The sequence below is a fragment of the Phycodurus eques genome, chromosome 20, assembly GCF_024500275.1.
Source record: "Phycodurus eques isolate BA_2022a chromosome 20, UOR_Pequ_1.1, whole genome shotgun sequence".
Taxonomy (NCBI): Eukaryota; Metazoa; Chordata; class Actinopteri; order Syngnathiformes; family Syngnathidae; genus Phycodurus; species Phycodurus eques.
The window spans coordinates 2,265,779-2,284,898 of record NC_084544.1 but is presented as its reverse complement, the minus strand read 5'-3'; the positions used below and the strand labels follow the sequence as shown (position 1 = coordinate 2,284,898).

Below are 19,120 nucleotides of genomic sequence, written 5' to 3'. Positions count from 1 at the left end.
TGCTTCCGGGTCGGTGGAGGGGTCAAATCTGCCACGCCGGAAGTTTAGGAATTCCCGACTCGACGTACTGTTTGGAATTATTATTATTATTATTTTTTTTAATAGTCATTTTTATTTGAGCACAGAAATATTAAAACAAGTGGTTATTTTTAATTTAAAAAGCAAGTCTTTCATTGGTTTTAAAATTTTTGCTTTTAGTTTGAAAAACTAAGGCACGAATGATACACTATGGCATGGAGCACGCGGGGAAAACACCATTTGATGAAGACACAATAATATAAACAAACTTAAAATTGGCAGTTGGCAGTTTGCCCATTTAACTTATTAAACATGTTTTGAAAATAACTACAAGTAGCAAATAGATAAACTTTCATTGTTGCATTATTCCTGCATTTCGCTGGTGACCACTTCAGGGTTTAATTTGAAGACTGCGGCGCTAACATTAGCATTTCTTTCTTGTCATCTTCAGCAGTGCATCCTAAATGTTACAATGACAAATAGTCTTGACCAATGAGGAAACACACATTTTAGTGAGTCAAGAAAAAAAAGTCAACAGTATGGATTGGCAAATGCCCCATGTGCTTGTCATAATGAATGCCATCGCTCCTTTTACCAATTGTTCATAATAACAGCCACCTTGCACAATAGAAATCAACAGAAGGACAGGAAATAATCCACAGAGTCAAAAAAAGCCCATGGCAGGATGGCTCTTCTTGCCAGTTTCTCATGACAACACCAAATAATCCACAATTGTCTCCTCGTACTGGTGATAAACGTCAACTTCCACAATAGAAAGACACAGAGCAATTTGAAATAATCCACAAAATTCAGAAAAAAACATCCGTGGCTCCTTTCACCAGTCATTCACAATAACCGCCACTTTTCACAATAGAAATCAACCGTCCGTCCACGCGCACGCATGCTCAAAACAGTCTCGGTCAGTGTTGTGCTGTTTTGTGTTGCAGGTGTTTTCTACATCTGCGAATACAGGAGCGTGAATGCGTCACTACAGAAGGAAAGTTAACCACAAGACGGATAAGATATGCCTATGAATGTGTCGCGCTAATTTGCATTCCTTTTGAGAATATTCGCGGGAAAACATACAACTAAATTAAACACACGCTGCGTCAATCATATTTACATTGGATGATGTATTTTTCCACTTGTGAGTACAGCAAATGACCACAAGATGACAGCACTGGACATTGTTTTGCAGTCGTGAGGGGGATTTGAAGCAGATGGCATGGACAGAGTGCACAACTGCTCATTTCAAATTCATAAAATCAATTAGATTAGACAAATAAATAAATGAGTAACAGTAAATAGGAATTACATTACATTGAATCAATAACATAAAATCAAAGCACACTCAATAAAAGAAAATAAAAAACAAGTTAAACAAAATAAAATACAATTAGAATCAAATTGAAATAAATAAAATACAAAAGTAAAAGATGAATAATTGGACTATTATAAATAATGAAATCCTTACAAAATATATAAAATAAAACAATACACTTAATATATCTATCTATCTATCTATCTATCTATCTATCTATCTATCTATCTATCTATCTATCTATCTATCTATCTATCTATATATATATGTATATATATATATAGGTGTTTGTTGTTCGCTAAAATGTAATTTAAAAGAAATATAAATACACTGCAATTAAACTGAATAAAAAGGAATAAAGACAACAAAATTAATTCCCTTTTTTGAAAATGTAACTCCAAACGCAAATGTAAATCCATCCATCCGTATTCTTCACCACTTCTTCTAATATTATTCAAGCTCACGAGCACCATCAGTGATGTCTACTATCACATATCGATTGTTTATTTTATCATTATTTTGCAGCTTCTATCACCCTTTTCATTTTCTTCAATGTGACGATTGAGCACGAATAGGAAAAACCAACAAAAACATTCCCCTCAAGAAAGGTTTCCAATGGAGGAAAACATGTTTTTATGCATTATAGGAATATTAGTCCACATAGCAGACATACATATGTCACGTATGTTTGCGCCCTGAGGAAATTTGAACTGGCAGAACTTCCTCCACTTGGAAAGGAAATATGTGTCTTTGATGCTGTCTGTGAACCTCGTGAAAATAAAAAAATATAAAAAAGTGCCAGGGCGGGGTCCACACCGATTGTTCTGCTTCCTCCTCTTCATCATCATCACGACGAGGGAGGGACGATGGCGCTTGCCGCGGAGGTAATGGCTGCTTTGTCTGCTCGCTGACGCGCAAACAATGAGAGAAATGTAAACAACAAGCCTGGCGGACGCGTTCCACTCCATCCAACTTTCCAAACTTGGACTCCGTGTGCGGATGCCGACGAGAGATAAGCTTTTGTTTCGCAACGATGAGGAGTGGAAACGCGCACGCGCGCACACATTGACGAATCACTCAACCAATGAGCGACCACGACTTTTATCCAAGAGGAGACTGCGGGCAACAAGGAAACAGAGTGCTCCAGCAAAGTGGGGATGCTGGAGCTTACGATAGCATTTTTTAAATAATAGCCGTCTATCCTCATTGTTACAATGACCAGTCAGCTTGACCACAAATTGTATCTGAGAGGAGACTGTGGGTAGCAAAACTGTGGAGTACTGCAGCAAAGTGGAGACTAAGAAGCCAACATTGTCATTTTTGTCCTTTCTAGCCATGTATCCTCAAATGTTACTATAATGGTTCTGCTCGACCAATGAGAGACCACACTCTATTCTACCTGACAGGAGACTGTGGGCAGCGAGAAAAATGGAGTGATGCAGCATAGTGGAGACTGTAGAGCCAACAATAGCATTTCTGTCATTTCTAGTGATGCAGCCTTAAATGTTAAGAGTGATGTGAACAATTTTAACCGAGAGGAGATTGTGGGCAGACAGAGAAAGGATGCAGCCAAGTGGAGACTGTGGAGTCAACATGAGCACTTTTTTCTTTTCTAGTGACGTATCCTCAAATGCTAAGAGCGATGCGACAAATTTTAGCTGAGGGGAGATTGTGGGCAGACAGAAAAGGGCGTAATGCAGCCAATTGGAGACCATGGGACTAACGTGAACATTTGAGTCCTTTCTAGCCGAATCAGCGTGACCCAAAATCTTATCCGAGAGGAGACTGAAAGCAGCAAAGTGGAGACTCCGGAGCCATCATGATCATTTTCCCTCCAACAAAAACACTACAAGGGAGACGGTGGCGGAAAGACTTTATTGTGCGGCACGAACGCACACTAGCATTACATGTAGCGCGCGCCGTATAGCAGATAATGTAACATTGCACAGATAAGAGAGTAATAACGTACAGTGTAGCATAATTTACTTATCATAAATAAATGTTGACACACACGAGTTACTGTGGCGTTCACACACACACACACACACACACACACACACACACACACACAACATTGTGGAGTGGAGGTTGTGATTCTTTGGTTGACCGTGAGACGCTATCTAGCTTGATATCACAGAGTCAGGACAACAACATGGTGGACGGCGGCGGCGGGCGGGCGGGCGGGCGGGCGGGCACGCCACGCTGCACATCGCCTGCCCAATCAAGTGTGTTGCTCTTTGAAGTCTGGAGGAAGAAGCGACGGCGTGAAAGATCATGAGGCAGGATTACGGCGTTTGAAGTGGCGCGTAATTGAAGGCTAGGTGGTAATAACAGCGTAGCTCACTTTCAAGTGAGAGCTGGAAATCCCTGCTTGGGGGAAGGGGAAGGGGAAGACCCCCCGCGTCCCTCTGCAATACGCAACGTAAAGATGCTAAAATTTTTATTGCTGAATTCAGTAGCAATAAAAATGACTTAACATGTATTTGGATATGAGTGGGATCACTATTTGACAGGTGGAATAGATGCTTCAGGGAGCATAGAGCTATAAGTGGGCTCACTATTTGACAGGGCAAATAGTAGCTTTGGGAATTTGAGCCATAGTGGGATCACTATTTGTCAAGTGAAATATTTGTGCAAGGAATTACAGCTATTTGTTTGCTCACTATTTGGCAAGTCAAATAGTCACTTAATGTTGCTTCTGGAGTGAGAGATGAAATGTGGGATCGCTATTTGGCAAGCAGGCATCTAACTCACTTCATTGAATTGGTTTATTAAAGTTTCATAAGGTGTTTCTTCAAAGATATTCTCGTTGGCGTCTGCTAGGAAAGTTAAATATTTTGATTTTGTTTTGGCAGAAGCACCCAACACAATAAAAGTCTAAAAATAAGCCACTTGGATGTTGAGTTTGTAATGATCACTATATATAATCATTATATACAGTACAGGAGTTGCAAAATAAAGTTTTAGAATAACACGGCAACACAAACATGCCATCATAGCGCGTAAGGACTACTTTGCACAAATATATAATCATCATCATCATCATCCTCATCATAATAACAGCAATGGTTCGCATCAATGCTTTCTCTTTCAGGCCACGCGATGGATTGTGATGGGGGAGGTTTGAGGGCAAAATTGGGAACGTCTCCCGCCTGCAGCTTGCACTCGGACACGCATTGTCCAAAAAGTCAAAACTCTGACACGGGGGATCGGATTCCAAGGAAAGTTTGGGCGTCTCTCTGTCGCTTGTTTTTTTTTGTTTTTTTTTTTTGGGTTGGGGGGGATTTGCGCCTCTCAGATTTCCTCTTTTCCCATCGACGTCTCTTCGTGGTTATAAAAAAAAAAAAAGAACAACTTGAAAGGCTTTTTTCTTTCATCAGTCTTCCCACACGTGTCTCCCTTGATCTGAAGCTGAGGAATTCTGGGAAATGCGGCCTTCGGAAGAGTACCTGAGGGGCCCGGCGTGCGCTTCTTCAGACGCCCGCCGAGGCAACGAAAAAGAGCTTAGATGTGGTTTGCCACCTGCCGGCGTGGGTGGTTGGGTGGCTGCGAGGGTGGGCGTCGGTTGAAGTTCTCCGGCTCCTGGTGTGCTTTCCGCCTGCTCCCTAAACGTGGCGGCGGCGGCGGTGCCGGTGGTGGGGATGGTGGTGCATGTCCTCCACGGTGACCCTGCCCCACACGCCGACCACGAAGGTCTCGATCTCGCACTCGTTGTCGCCGCGGGCGATGCGGAAGTAGCCGTCCTCGCCCCAGTTCTTGCCCCAGGAGTTGGCGGCGATCTTTGAGAGAGGGCCGGCGGGAAACGATCACACATTGAGGACACGCCTCGTTATCGATATCGACGACAGGAGGCGGTCTTGGTCTTACCCAATACTTCTTGGGAGTGCCGTCATAGTCCCGCTGTTCGCCCCACCTGAAGAAAGTGGAGAAGACGGTTATTGTCTCGGAATTGTTACGCTACTGGCATTACAGTCGTAAAAAACAAGCAGAATTCTAAAGAATGACGTCAAACGTTGACGTCATTAGCCTGCTTCGGATTGGGGCTCACGTACAAGCCCCAAAATGGCTGCTTTAATCCAAAATGTCTAACTTCCTGTTAAATTTCGTGCATGTGTCCTTGAGACTTTTTCCTGCGTCCCGTTGTGACGGACATGTCCACCCAATTTTGTGTTGATCGGTAAAACTGGAGACACGGGCAATTTTTTTTTTTCCTTTTCAAATCTCCGAAATGATCAAACTTTTAAATTTGGCCAAAATTGAACGCTTTAAACCAAAATGGCTGACTTACTGTTCAATTTTGGGTACGGCTCTGACACTTTTTCATGCGCGCCCTCATGTTCACCTAATTTTGACCTGCGAAAATGGCCAAATTGTCCCTAAAATGGTACATCGAGGAATCGATTAACGGAATCGTCGGGCAAGCAAACAAACGATTCCTTGGAATTGAATTCTCAAAAACAACCGGCTTTCTATTCCCACCCCTTCTCAGAATAAACATGACTAAAACAGAAACCCAAGTCACAGAGAGAAAAAGGAGTAATGCATGCCATCTGAGTTAATGGAATGTCAATAACATCCTGGAAAAATAAGTATTCATAGGCAACATTCCGACATCAATCCGATCTTCAAAAACATGGAATAGCCCTTTTCCCTCTCCTGATTTATAACAGGAAGTAGAGGACAGGTTACGAGGAAGTCAATGCCGCCTTGATCCCAAAAATACCCCCCACCCACAAAAAAAGCCTTTCCTCACCCATCAGTCTTCCTCGCCAATGTTTGCGTACTCGGGACTGTCTTGGCGAGTCGCCATAATAATTCCCATCACGCCTCGCTATGGCCAACTTGGACAAAACACTCTCCCTGAGCCAATTCCCATCCTGTTTTTTTGCAATCCTGAACGTTCCACTTTCCCCCCCGAGAGACTCCCGGTAGCCAACGCTGTTTTATCTTAAAAGCGAAGGGAAAGGGTTGCCGGGAAATGGACGGATTCGGACACGGCCGCCCGTCAGTCAGGACTTAACGGCGATGTTCCGCGCAGCTGCACAAAGAACAGGAGCCGGATTGTGGGATTGGGACGCTCCATGGTGGTGATGGAAAACACTTTTGAATATGCAGGAAGTAGTAGAATAGACTAATTAACCTTCAATTGAATGTTATGATTTCATAATTGAACCCAAATTGCTGCTCCCCGACAAGGAACTGAATGGCTCAATCCACAACGCGCGTTTGATCCATGAATTGACAAATGAAATTCCAAGGAAGTCCACTTCTATGCCTTTCTGTGAGTCTTCCAGTCTCAATGCTGCAACCTGATGTTTAAATGGCAATTATGATGGAAAAAGCTAATTTATTGGGCCAGTTTGCCCTTTAGCTCCTCGTAAGAGAACAGCAAGTTGTGCAAGTTCACCCGTACATTTTAGAATCAGTCTGAAATTTCAACTAAAAGCCGAATATCCCGAACCTTGTTGTGAGTAGAGTCTGTACAAAATTCCTTTTTTGGCACGCCATGTATGTATTATGCACTGTATATCCAGGTGTGTGCGCATCAGAGCGTGGACAGAACCAGACAAAATCGCACCACCGCCGAGGTCAAATCTGGCCTCCAATCAGCTGGCTTCGGAAAACGCGCCTTACCCCCTGCGCCCCTCGACCCTCCCCTGACCTCTTCCCCTGGGTGGATTGAGCCCCGGTTCTTCTGTCCGCCGCGCTCGGGATCAGCACCCCAGACAATGCCCTTTCCACCACACTGGACCTCAATGCTCGTTCCGAAAACTTTCCCAGGCTGCTGGCTTAAAGGGACGCGTACCGCTATCAAAACACTCGGACGCCCGCGGGCCGGGGGCGTCGGGTGCCCCGAAACGACCCTCGCCGGTCGTCCGGCGCGTCGACGTCGTCGCGTCAGGGGCGGTAGCGCTGGGAGTGGCCGTCTCGTCTTTGCGCGCCTTGCGTCGCGCTCCGTGTTTTTAGCGTAAACACGCTAATCGTGATGAGGTCTGAAGGTGTTTGCCGTGTCTGCGCGTGACGGCGATACATCACAATACATGAAAGAGAAACAACAAAGCAATTCCTCGCTAACGGGTACTAGTTTGCATAGTGTAGCGATTTCCCCCCAAAAATCTTTGCATTTTCGGCAAAGGATTTTCATGGGACAGCCACGAGTGGGAAAAATGCTTAAAAAAAACCACACAAACGTGGCCTGAGGGATGTCCGAATCTTTGCCCGCATTCCTTTGCCTCGTCCAAGGACCTGTTAGGAGGTAATCACTCATTCCAAATTGAGACAACACTTCAAAACTAGATAGTGGAATCCCCTAAAACTGCATTACTTGACTTCTTTTCTGTGTTATTGTGCCTTTTCCAGAATTGACTTTCTTCAGGCTTCTGATTGGCTAAAATGGCCTGATGATTGGGGGTTATAGCACCACCTGTAGCATTGGCATGTGCTCGACCACCTGTGAATGCATGTTCTTTTCTTTTTTTCAGCCTGAGGGGTGTCCGAATGTTTCGCCTACATTCCTCTGAGTCATTAAATGGACCGATTAGAAGGTAGCCAATCGTTTTCCTAATTTGAAACGCAACGTGTCATTGATACTTTGAAACCAGACGGATGAGTGAAATATTTTCCAAGGAAAGTGGCATTTTGGACATTTTACAAGTGGGAACGTCCCGCACACATTCCGTACACGAGAGCCCCAAAGCAACTGATCGTCTGGAGATAGTCGGTCGTGTTTTGTCTCGGAGGCGGTGAAGAAAAGGCATTCGGCGGTGGCAGACGCAGGGCCGCCCGCTGATGACAGAGACGCGAGTCAGGTAGGCCAGGTGTGTCAGACGTCTGCATATTTGCGGTCTGCACACTTACGAGATAATGGGGGAGAGGAAGGGGGGAGCGGCGCGAGCCGAGGTGTGTCTCTAAGCCTGATTCACGTTCCCGGCGTGTCGCGCCGCGTTTACGTACCCCGTGATCCTGACCGAGTGCGTGCCGTGCTTGCGGAAATGCGGCGGCTTGGTGAAGCTGACGTCCGTGTGCTTGTAGATGCCGCTCTTGTACACGAAGAAGTCCTCGTGGACCTCCATGATGGCTACGAGAACACAGAAGTCAAATGAAATAAAACTTTTATACCCAATAATATAAAACAGCACATTTACATAAAACGAGATCAATACAGTAAGTTGGGTATGGCAACAAATGAAACTATGTACACTCAAAAGTTAAGGATGCAAATGTGTAATAAACATGTCATAAGCGTGTAATATGCGCGCTATAGGCAAAATTGACTACTGTCCTAGCTAATGTAAAGATAAATGACTGTCACTATCTATATCATAGGGATTAATACACATGTAATTAGTACACATTAATAAACATGCAACATGTAATGAACTGTAAGAAATGTGTAATGAGCATGTAATACGGGACCTATAAGCAATGCTAAAGTTTCCTAATGTCATCTCCAATATACTGTAGGCTACATATGAATGTCACTATGTACACTGTAGGTTGTAGTAACATGTAATAAATATGGATTAAATATAATAAACAAAAGTGTGTAATAAGCATGCAATATGGATGTATAGGAAATGCGAACAATATTTGTCATCTCTGATAAGATGGCCATCACTATCTATACTAGAGAGGTGCTGATGCTTTATTAATTACAAGTAATGTGTAATAAATGTGTACTCAGCATATGTCATAGGATCTATAAGCAAAGGTAACATTTGCCAATGTCATCACCGACAGAAACATATACATGCAATAAATGTGCCATAAATATCTAATGAGCTGTTATAAATGTGTAATAATAAGCATGTAATAAGGGGTCAATACGCAATAATACATTTCCTCATGTCATACACATTCACTCCACTTAGTATCATGTAAGAGTTTCACTTTTTGACTGAAAAAAATAACTCTTCAATCATATTCTAATCCACCGAGATGCACCTGCATACAACTCACTATTTATGCTATTTTTGCATATTGTACAGATGAGTTATGGCTGATGTGTAATAAACCTGTTATAAGCATGTAATATGATCTCTTGCAGCCATGTTGACAGTCCTCATTTGTGTGTGGGCTGCACTCCTATTATGGTGTGTGACTTTCATATATCCGCAAGGTTAATCATTTTCCAGAAATTTCTGAACAACCACCTTGAGGAAAAAAAACAACAACAACACACACACGCACACACTTGTAATTTGGGATTAAGCACTAAAACAGATGATTTCCTGAGTCCACCATGCACAAATGCCACTTTCCCCACGAGTCACATCATTCCTAGGGCATATGTTGCACACTCTTTTGGGAGACAGACAGCGCGGCCGCCGCCCCGCAAACCACAAAAGAGGCGAACATACAATAGGTAATTATATGCAAACACAGTGCGCATGCCTTTGTTTTAGCAAATTCAAAGGAATCTCGTCATAAAGCCAACACGTTTTCCTGGAGTTCTGAACAATCAGACACACACACACACGCGCACACACGCGCACACAGACACACACACACACACACACACACACGTGCCTTGCCTCTCCGAGAGGAACTTGACAGCAGTCCAGATGGGCACCAGACTGTGAGGCGGGCACAGTTACGGAAGTTGACCGGGGTCAAAGCCGGACAACAAAACCCTCCGCCGGCAGGTCAGACACGATGACATCATGCGCTAAAATAACCAAGCGGACGTTTGGAATCATTTCTGCTTTTTTCTTTTTTTAACCATATCTCCTAATTAGGACTGTAATGATACACCTAAGTTAAGATTCGATTCATATCTCCATTTCTTCTTCTTATCTCTTCTCCGTGAAAATTTGTTATTCAGGTCAGTGCTGGGATCTAAAACCCCACAGATGGCGAGGGTTGACTGTATTTTATTTTATTTTTTAACATCTCCTAATGGACACAAAGTGAAATAAATGCAAATACATGGCCTTACCTTGCACGGGGCCATTATCCATAATCTCCTTCATAATCTCCTTTTCCTGCAAGAGACAACATAAACGGGGAGATCGTTACATCCCTCGAGTGCGCTAAAAGTCGAATAACAAGATTGATCCTTCTCCCAGGTCCTTAATGCCCGACTTATTGACTTCACAGGCGGGCTCGGATGACTGAAAGACGTCATCGGCTGTCGTTTAGTATCGCCGGGTCAATGTAAGACGACATAAAGTGACGCAAAGCCCAAATAAGGAAGCCGACGGGTACTTTTCCACATGACTGGTCGGATGATGGATTTGACGCGGCGGTGTGCTCACGTTGGACGAGAGCCTGTAGGGCGGCGTGGACTGGTAGATGTCGTTGTGCTGGTAGTGGTGCGCGTTGGGGCAGCGCTGCGTGGCCTGCCTCTTGCCGCGGCCCACCGAGCGGCTCTGCATCATGCAGCGGGCCGCCTCCGCCGCCGTGTACTGCGGGGGCGTGTAAGGGTAGCAGTCTTCTGTCACCACCCTGAAAACCAAAATGGCCGTCAGCAAACAATGTTGGAGGGAGTTGACCTGGCGCTAAGAAGCATATACAAACATCACAACCAGCCAGCCTAGTTAGCTTAACTGGCTAAGCTTGCTAGCGCCTCAGATAGTAACTAGGTTTCACGTTAGTAGTTCTTTTGTTATCGAGCAACAACAGCATTCATATATTTTATGACTAATAAAGGTACACAGAGAGAACGAGGCGGGCGTGTTGATTTTCGAGCTTAGCTTTATCGTATTAGCTTTTGTGTCACTCGTACAAAATCGAGATTGAAAACTTCAAAAGAGTGTTTTGTCTTCAAAGGAAACCTGCCAGAAATATGTCTTAAGTTCTGTGCTGTGATTGGTCAGTCTGCATTTTGGGGGGCGTGTCTCAGTGTTTACCCTCGGCGGCGTAGATACCACCAGGCGCCGTCAACGCGGCCCCCGGCGCACCCGCCCTGGTTCCTGATGTCGCAGGAAATGAGGTTCTGCGGCGACAGCTGAGGAGTCATGTGACCCATGGACTGGATGGAGATCCGGTCTGATGCCACGGCTACGGAAAACTCGGGAGAAGGTCTTTGAAAGCTTCTGAATAGATAATAGACTCAAATATCAGTCTTGTTGCAGTTTACCCGCTGTTGAGAAGGCCCAGGAGGCGGCACAGTTGCCCTGGTCCAGAGGTTCGTGGATCTTGCCGGGCCACTTGTCTACTGAGTTGAAACTGACGGGCAGGACGTCGCTTTCAGGGTCCATGTTCATCTGAGATAAAGATGGAAGACTTTCCTTAACCAATTCAGTCACAGGTTGAACCTGATCCCTTAGCCACATAGTTATTTGAATCTGTCAAAAATCGACACAATTTGAGGGAGCAGTTTTATCTGTAAAACAATGGTATGCTGTTCGCTCATTAACCAAAATGCTAACTTTATGCTTACTAACATGAGGCCTACGAGCTACGCGGTCTTCTGCAGAGTCATTTGAATTTGTCAAAAATCGGCATTTTTGACAAATTTGACATATCTACTTAATGCTACACTGCTGCTAGCTCGTTAATCAAAATGCTAATATTATGCTACTCATGTGAAACGTAAAACCTCATGCGGTTGTCTGCATAGTTATCTGAATCTGTGTATATAAAAACAAAAAATAAATCTGACTGCTCAAAGGAAAGCAATGTACGAGAATGAATGGTAAAATAATGTTACGCTTTTGTTAGCTTAAACGCTAACATTATGCTGCTAACGTGAGGCCTAAAAGCTATGCGGATGTCTGTGTACTCACTTAATATACGTATCGCACAACTTTGGCTATCCAAAGTAAGATACGAATTATTCGCAAAATAATTCGCAAAATAATGCTGTCGTTCACTCATGAAGCAAAATGCTCACGCTACGCTACCGGAAAGCTAAGTGGTAACATTAGCGCATGAATCGGCTCCAGTGGTCTTTCGGGACCGGTCTTTGTTCGCGACACAGGTGCAAGAACAAACATGCCGCCGACGACAAAAGCGTGAGGAGGAGGCGCATTGTGATGATTTGCGAGTGGAAGAAGGCGGAACGGAATGCCGGGGCGAGGTACGAGGGGGGCGTTGGAACAAAGTAGCGGACCATCCCCTCCGTGTTTTGCTTGGGGTCTTATGTAACGCACCGGGCCAAAGTGCACACAAGGGGCCGAGCCTCCGGCCGCGGCAGCCGCATACCAAGCCGCCAGCATAATTACCACGAAGGACGTTTTGATCTCCGGCCCCTATTATAACGACAAATAACAAGCTCCGACATGACGTACGCACTCCAGAGTCCCGCTTACCTGGATCTCGTTCATGTTCATGATGGTTTTGGAGGGTCTCTGCGTGCCCAGTCGGTACCGGATGCCCTCGTCCAGAGTCATGCCGTACAACTGGGTGTAATTAGCGGCCCTCCACCTGGTTGGAAGCACTTTATTAGGACCCATCAAGTACTACACCACAGTGTTAACCAAATTTTACTGAGCCAAGGCACATATTTTACATTCCCAAAAAAAAAAATTCATCTCATTTACGGTCAAATAGGATAATTTCCCACAGTGGAATCACTGCTACATCACACTAGTACTGTTTACGTTTGTATCTGTCTTACCCATAATTCCCTCTGTTGACAGCCTGGATCATGTTCGTGTCCATCAGACAGGTGTTCTGTTCACACTCCCAGCGCCCCGTGATGCCGCATGTGCTACAAAGCCAACAAAAACAAAAAATAGCTCATTTCAATGCTAAATGCTGGATTTTTGCCTTGTTGCTAGGCAGAGTTCACAGATCTTAATCACAACTGCCCCATCGGCCAATGAAAAATGCCCCAGAGGGCTGGTCGAATGGCAGTCTATTGGACGACGACGTGTACACGCATTAACTTTGTTCCTTCAAGTGGGTTACTTCTCTGTATTAACAAAGAAAAAACATAACAGTGGAATTTGCCGGATCTGAGATGATTTACGATTAAAAATCATGTTTGAAGCTAGCCAGCTGGGACGGCTATGAGATCAATTATAAAACTTCACAGCTAACATTTTACGCTAGCTCGCAGGCGCTCGTCGGCCTGGTTTCGCATTCTTGTTCCTGGTTTGTCACTTGGTACTAGGCAGAGTTCACGGGGCAGAATCATACCTGCCCCGAATAAATGGACAAAAGTGATTACAATCAATCGAAAATCAGCGCAGGAAGACGCCGATAAGCGGCTGCGTGGGCTGAACAGCCGCTAACGAGGAGGGAGGAGCGGAAGCCAAGTCTTCCGCCCGCCTGTCCAGATTCCAGGCCGGACGGGAGGATGCACGTTTGGGAAATGACCGAGTGGGAGTTGTCGATTCTTGGAGAACGCGAACACGAATAAGGCGTCCTGGTGTTTTGACAGCGAAAGGCGAACATATGTGATCTTTTCCGACTATTTTCAGCACCCGGCGTGTGTATTTGCTCGGCTGCCGTCACCGTCCACTTCTATTCTTACTTCTCTGGAAGTTTCCTATCAGAATTCCCCAAGACGCTCTGATAAGCGTCCAAGTCGGGAGCAAATCGAGCTGACGGGCGGCTTCCGACGTCGGACAGCTGCGAGTTTTTCAGCAGATAACGTGACGCTTATGTTGCAATAAGTGAAACACGTTTTTTTTGTTTTTGTTAACATACCACAAGTTGCAGTTGTCTTTGTACGTTTGTCCTGAGAGGAACTTGATCCCGTTTCTTTCACAGGAGCCTAAACGGAGACACAAAATTGAAACACTTGAAATGTCAAGAATGCGTCTTGAGACGCACAAAGTGCAAACACTTGCCATCACAATCGTGTCCTGTGTTAGTCTTGTGTACGTTTAAGGCAGAGAGGAGGGTTAAAGGGCGCTGAGCTTTGGTAATCCAGTGCTGGAATGTGCTGTTCGTTTCTCTTGCACTTCCCGGGATCTTGTCGGCTTCTTACTTTCTGGTACAAAGTACCGGTTCCATTGCTACATGTGCGTTTTTTTTGGTCAATTCCCCTTTGAGTCTGACGACAACTGTGTCAAACTGGGAAAACAACACCGTATTGAAGGCATGATGGAACTGCGCTCAAAAATGAAGGGTCCCGCCTGTTCTTAACTTCTCCACACTCAGGTCATGGTAAAGGAGACTATTTGTATCCAGGAGGAGACTGAGGGCAGTCTGCAGCAAAGCGGAGACTGTGGGTTAGTACACTACAGCGTCTTGGTACACTAGAGTTTGTTATTTTTGTGACTTCGAGATGTAGCGGAGGTAAGGAGGTCGGTAAAGGCTTTTATCCGAGAGGAGACGGAGGGCAGTAAAACAACAGGGCACTGCAGCAAAGTGGAGACTGTGGAGCATATCGCTGCAGCGTGCCGAGCTTCTGGCCATGTACCCTGAAAGAGGAGACTCAGGGTCAGGGTCTCTTGGATTTACCTCCCTTTTGGTCATGGTGAGAGACCAATTTTACCCAAGAGGAGACAGTGGGCAGCTAGAAAAAGGAGTGCTGCAGTAAAGCGGAGACTGTGGAGCATAAAACTGCAGCCTTAGGGTAAAATAACCTTTAAGTGTGTTTGCTTTATTCATTTCAAGATATAATGTAGGTAAGAACTTTTATCTAGAAGGAGAATGTGGGCAGCAAGACAGAGCGTTGCAGCAAAGTGGAGCCTGCGGAGAAGCGCAACTATCCTTGAAACCCAACGTATACACAAATAATGTCCCGACGGAATGTTTGTGACAGCTCGACGACGTGTTTATCGGCCCGTGAGCTTCCCGCGTGGAATTCTGGGAATGCGCTCGCGGAGAATTTACAAGGCGCGCAGGTTTCCTCGTCAGGTGCGAGGCCCCCCCCCCCCCCTGCCCCCCCTCGTTCGCGCGAGCAGGGGTGGCCAGAATTCCAGCGAGGTGACTGAAGCGGCCGCTTACGTCATTCGTAGCACATTAGCAGCACGTCTGACACGGAGTCAGCCGGGAAAATTCCGGACACGAATGCTCGAAAATGATTGACTACGACGGCATCGAAGTGGAAGGAGCCATTTTAAGGGGGCTTTCTTACAGCTCCTGTCCTGCAACCCCCGTGGCCTGTCTGTGCCCTCCTCCCCACCACATAGTCAACATTCTTTGTCCCGACCTCCCACCTTCCCGTCGTGACTCCATAAGAAGTCTTCTGTTCTCAGGTGGACTTCTGCTGTTTTTCGGGCACATTTTTACACTTTGCCTTTAAGAAAGAAATACAATAAATAAATAAAGCAAAGAAACTTGGAGGACCTGAACAAACACTGGCATGTTGAAGTCAGAAGTCCACGTTTGAGGAGCAAAAACCGGATGATGATGAGGATGATGATGAGGATTTCGTTGTTCAGGGAGTGTGAAAATGGTTAATTAGATTTTTTAAGCAATTCAAAGGAAGAAATAGTTAAATTCCTTTCATATAAAGAAATATTAGTACAACAAAGATTAGTTATATTAATTCAGTCAAAAGTAATTTTAAACAAATATTATATAATATAAAATAATATATACATAATATACTTACATTAATAGTTTATATATCTTAATTTAAAGTGAAAAATAAATATGAATATAATGAAGAGATTTACTTAAATAATAGTATAAATCCAAAATCTGTGAAATAAAAAAAAGTAAAAAGTATAATGAATTAAAATAAATATTTAAACTTGATGAATAAAAATGTATTCAACATATAACCACACAATAAAATGAAGATGATAAATATCAAATATCAATATCATTATCATTATTAAATATTATTTATCATTTTGTGTGGGAGAATATACTTGAAAAACTCGAGGTGAACTGCTGCACTTTAAAAAAAAAGTATGAAAACGGAAAAACAAAAAAAAGTGCAGGTCGCCCAATTCTACACCTGAATAATTTTCATACCCGCCAACACAACCCGCCGCCGTGCCCACGTACCAAGGAAGGGGGGCTCCACGCCCAGGCAGTGCCCCCAGAAGTCGGGGCAGCAGTCGGACACGGTGCGGTTGCAGAAGAGGTCGCAGTAGCAGATGGTGTCCAAGTACGGCACGGTGCAAAGGTCGTCCCTGCCCGGGCAGCAGCCGCCTCGCCGCTGGCAGTACGAGCCCAGGGGGTCGCGGATGCCGCCCGTGTGCAGCGGGGCGGCCAGCTCCCGCCTGGCCCTTCGCCGCTGGCTTCTCTCCGCGCTGCCCTCCGCCGCCACTAGGAGCAGCGCGCCCAACAGGAGGAGCTTCATGATGAGCCTGCGAGCGGGCAAGACGACGGAATTAAATGACGCTGCCAAGACAAACAGCAGTTAAATGCGACGCGAAAAGATGGAACGTTCTCGGAATGAAGAGCGATGCATCATGGGGGAGGTCACAGAAAATGGCAGCTTCCCAGGGGAAGAGGCATTTCCCGCATTTTTCCCCCTCCGAAATGTCCTTATTTAGCATCCTTTGTGTTGCTTTCACATTCAAGCTTTGCATACTTCATTAAAAATAAATTCTATTTAATACAGAGTACAAAAACCCACACTTGGATATTTTGACTTCATTATATGCATTTTTTTCCTATCCCCTTCAATACGTACGGTGTACCTCTTCTGCTCACCTTGGGGGGGGGGGCTGAGACCGGGCCAAACAGCAAATAGCGAAAATTCGTGGATAATTGACGGCCATTACGATTGCATTGAAAAACTATATATACATTTTTTTCTAAATCCAGAAAATTCTGGAATAAACCACCAACAAGCGTTTTCAGGGTTGGTTACCCCCAAATTTGAAAAAAGGAAAAGAATTGGACAAAAAACAAAAACAATCCACAAATAGGTGAATTTGCGGGCCCATTGATGGGAAAAACCGTAAGTGTTTATTTCCCATCTACAGTTAGTTCCCATACGGTAAAAAAAAGCCCCGCCCCTCTTCGCCTCCAACCCCCGAAAATGTGACATTTTTTGGAGCGTTTGGCCTGCTACATAAATAGCATCATTAATTATCCAATCAGATCAGACGACACAATGAGAGCCCCCCGCCCGAGTGAAATGAAGCGCCGGAAGAGATCTTTGCTGCGCTGTTTTCTGCATGACTGTGCCTTTTGTTGCCACACCCGCATAGTATTATGGGATGGGCAGGCCTACTCTTCCTTAACACAAATGTTTTGTTACAGCAGCAGTGCAATCAAATACCCGCCGAGGCGTTCAGGTCACACTGTCACCGTGGGGAAAAAACAACACTCAGGGTCACTTGTCATCGCTAATTAAATGAAAACATTGAAAGTAAAATAAAATAGTAGCAGTGTGGCCTCCATTTGCTGCTGGATGTTAAGAAGAATTCTTTCATTAGTAGAGTAAAAAGTATGTTTTCTTTTTGGAACATTTGTATTTTTTAAATATACATTTTTTTAAAATATATGTGTGACACTATAATGTTGCAGACTATTCTTGCTGCTTTTGTTCACATTGACGTCATATAGTAATGTTTAAATTATAGATATTGTCACTCCACGCCACCAGCAGGAGTTAAATCCAGATCATTTTGGGGGTATTTTTGCTGCTTTTGTTCATGTTCACAGTGTACACTGCAGTATCCAGAGGAGGGGTGGGCGAGTACCGATACCAGGTATCGATATCGGCCCCTTTTCAAGGTATCGGATACCCGTGAAGGCTGCTGATGCCAGCCACCGATAATTAAGGCAAAAAAAAAAAAACCAAAACAAACAAACAAACAAAAAAAACTGACAATAAGTAAGTCCTCCTCACCAGTAGTTGGAGCTACACTGCGGCAGTTTGACACATCGGTGAATCGTCATTGCGCTCAGGTGAGGTTTATCCTGAATTGTTGTCAAGTACAAAGAGCAATCACACACACGCGCGCACACACACTCTGGACTCAGTAACCTCTTGGAGAGGGGGGGGGGCGGGGGGGGGGGGGGTGCGGCGGGAAGCTGTTCAAAATCAAAGTTACATGCAAGCACGAACCTCAAAATATAAAGTAAGAATTTACAGTGCAACTACGCGAATGTGTATTTCATAAGAGTTCAATTGAAGCAAATTCAAAGTGAATTGGCAAGATTTCCGAGCTGCTTTAAATTTTCAGGGAAGACAAGTGAAACACTGACATATATATGACTATATATAAAAGAAAGAATTATAATGAATACAATAAATTTAGTCCAACTATTTCTGGTCAACTGGACCCACACAGTTGAACACAAATATATGTCAAATAAATTGACCTTAGATTACAAAGATTTTTAAGTGGGGGTAAGAAAATATGACTTCAAGTTATGTAAAACCACACTTAAAATTGAAATGCTTAAAATAATTATTTTATTTCACACTGAATATTTAATTAATATTTTAATGGCGTGTAGGATTTTGATATCGATACTTTAAATTGGACTTATTAAACTTATTGTGATCATATTTCATGTCGTTGATGCATTTAATAAGCGATTTGTTTGTGTTTTGCTGCACCATAAAGTCAGACAGGAAGCTTTAATCCGTTTAAGGAAAACATAACATTACAAGAATTTTTTTGGGGGGGGAGAAACTGCGTGACTTTAAAGATCCGAAAACCGAATGATGATCACCAAACGGCTTCGATAAAAAGTTCATCAGTGCAACATATAAAAAAAAAAAAACAAAGAACAACAAAAAAGTAAGTAAGCACATCCTGCTCTTGCCACTTTACCTTACTGCAGAAATCCGACTTTTTTTCTTTGTAATCCGAAAGTAAAAGAATCAAGAAGGAAACTTCTGGTTTTGAGTCTTTCTGGCTGAGAGGATGTGTTGCGCTGCACTTGCGTCTTCTCTATATACAGGCAGGCAGCGGGGATGACCACACCCCCGGACCACCTTCTCCTCCACTGCGGCCCCCA

At 44.2% G+C, this 19,120-nt stretch overlaps 1 protein-coding gene across 2 annotated transcripts; it reads right to left on the bottom strand.

The window, feature by feature from the left end:
• Window positions 1–3,195: 3,195 nt before the first annotated feature.
• On the bottom strand, window positions 3,196–19,046 carry tinagl1 (tubulointerstitial nephritis antigen-like 1). 2 transcript variants are annotated; one of them, XM_061664874.1, is made up of 13 exons: window positions 18,934–19,046; window positions 18,000–18,070; window positions 16,199–16,503; window positions 13,940–14,006; window positions 12,903–12,995; window positions 12,595–12,709; window positions 11,421–11,547; window positions 11,191–11,341; window positions 10,597–10,786; window positions 10,278–10,323; window positions 8,294–8,417; window positions 5,207–5,252; window positions 3,196–5,118 (listed from the first exon to the last, which is right to left on the bottom strand). In XM_061664874.1, exons 2-13 carry the CDS (start codon window positions 18,047–18,049, stop codon window positions 4,945–4,947), a joined length of 1,488 nt encoding a protein of 495 aa, XP_061520858.1. In that variant the 5' UTR covers window positions 18,050–18,070; window positions 18,934–19,046; the 3' UTR covers window positions 3,196–4,944. The 2 variants fall into 2 exon arrangements, with proteins under 2 accessions (XP_061520858.1, XP_061520859.1); XM_061664875.1 differs by lacking the exon at window positions 18,000–18,070 and having other exon boundaries at window positions 18,934–19,045.
• Between the last annotated feature and the right edge of the window lie 74 nt (window positions 19,047–19,120).

Coding starts and splice junctions, on each gene's coding strand:
- tinagl1 (XM_061664874.1), bottom strand. CDS start 18,049: ATGACGATTCACCGATGTGTCAAACTGCCGCAGTGTAGCTCCAACTAC. Junction 12,710..12,902: donor GTCAACAGAGGGAATTATGG/GTAAGACAGATA, acceptor GCTTCCAACCAG/GTGGAGGGCCGCTAATTACA. Junction 5,119..5,206: donor GCACTCCCAAGAAGTATTGG/GTAAGACCAAGA, acceptor CCTCTCTCAAAG/ATCGCCGCCAACTCCTGGGG.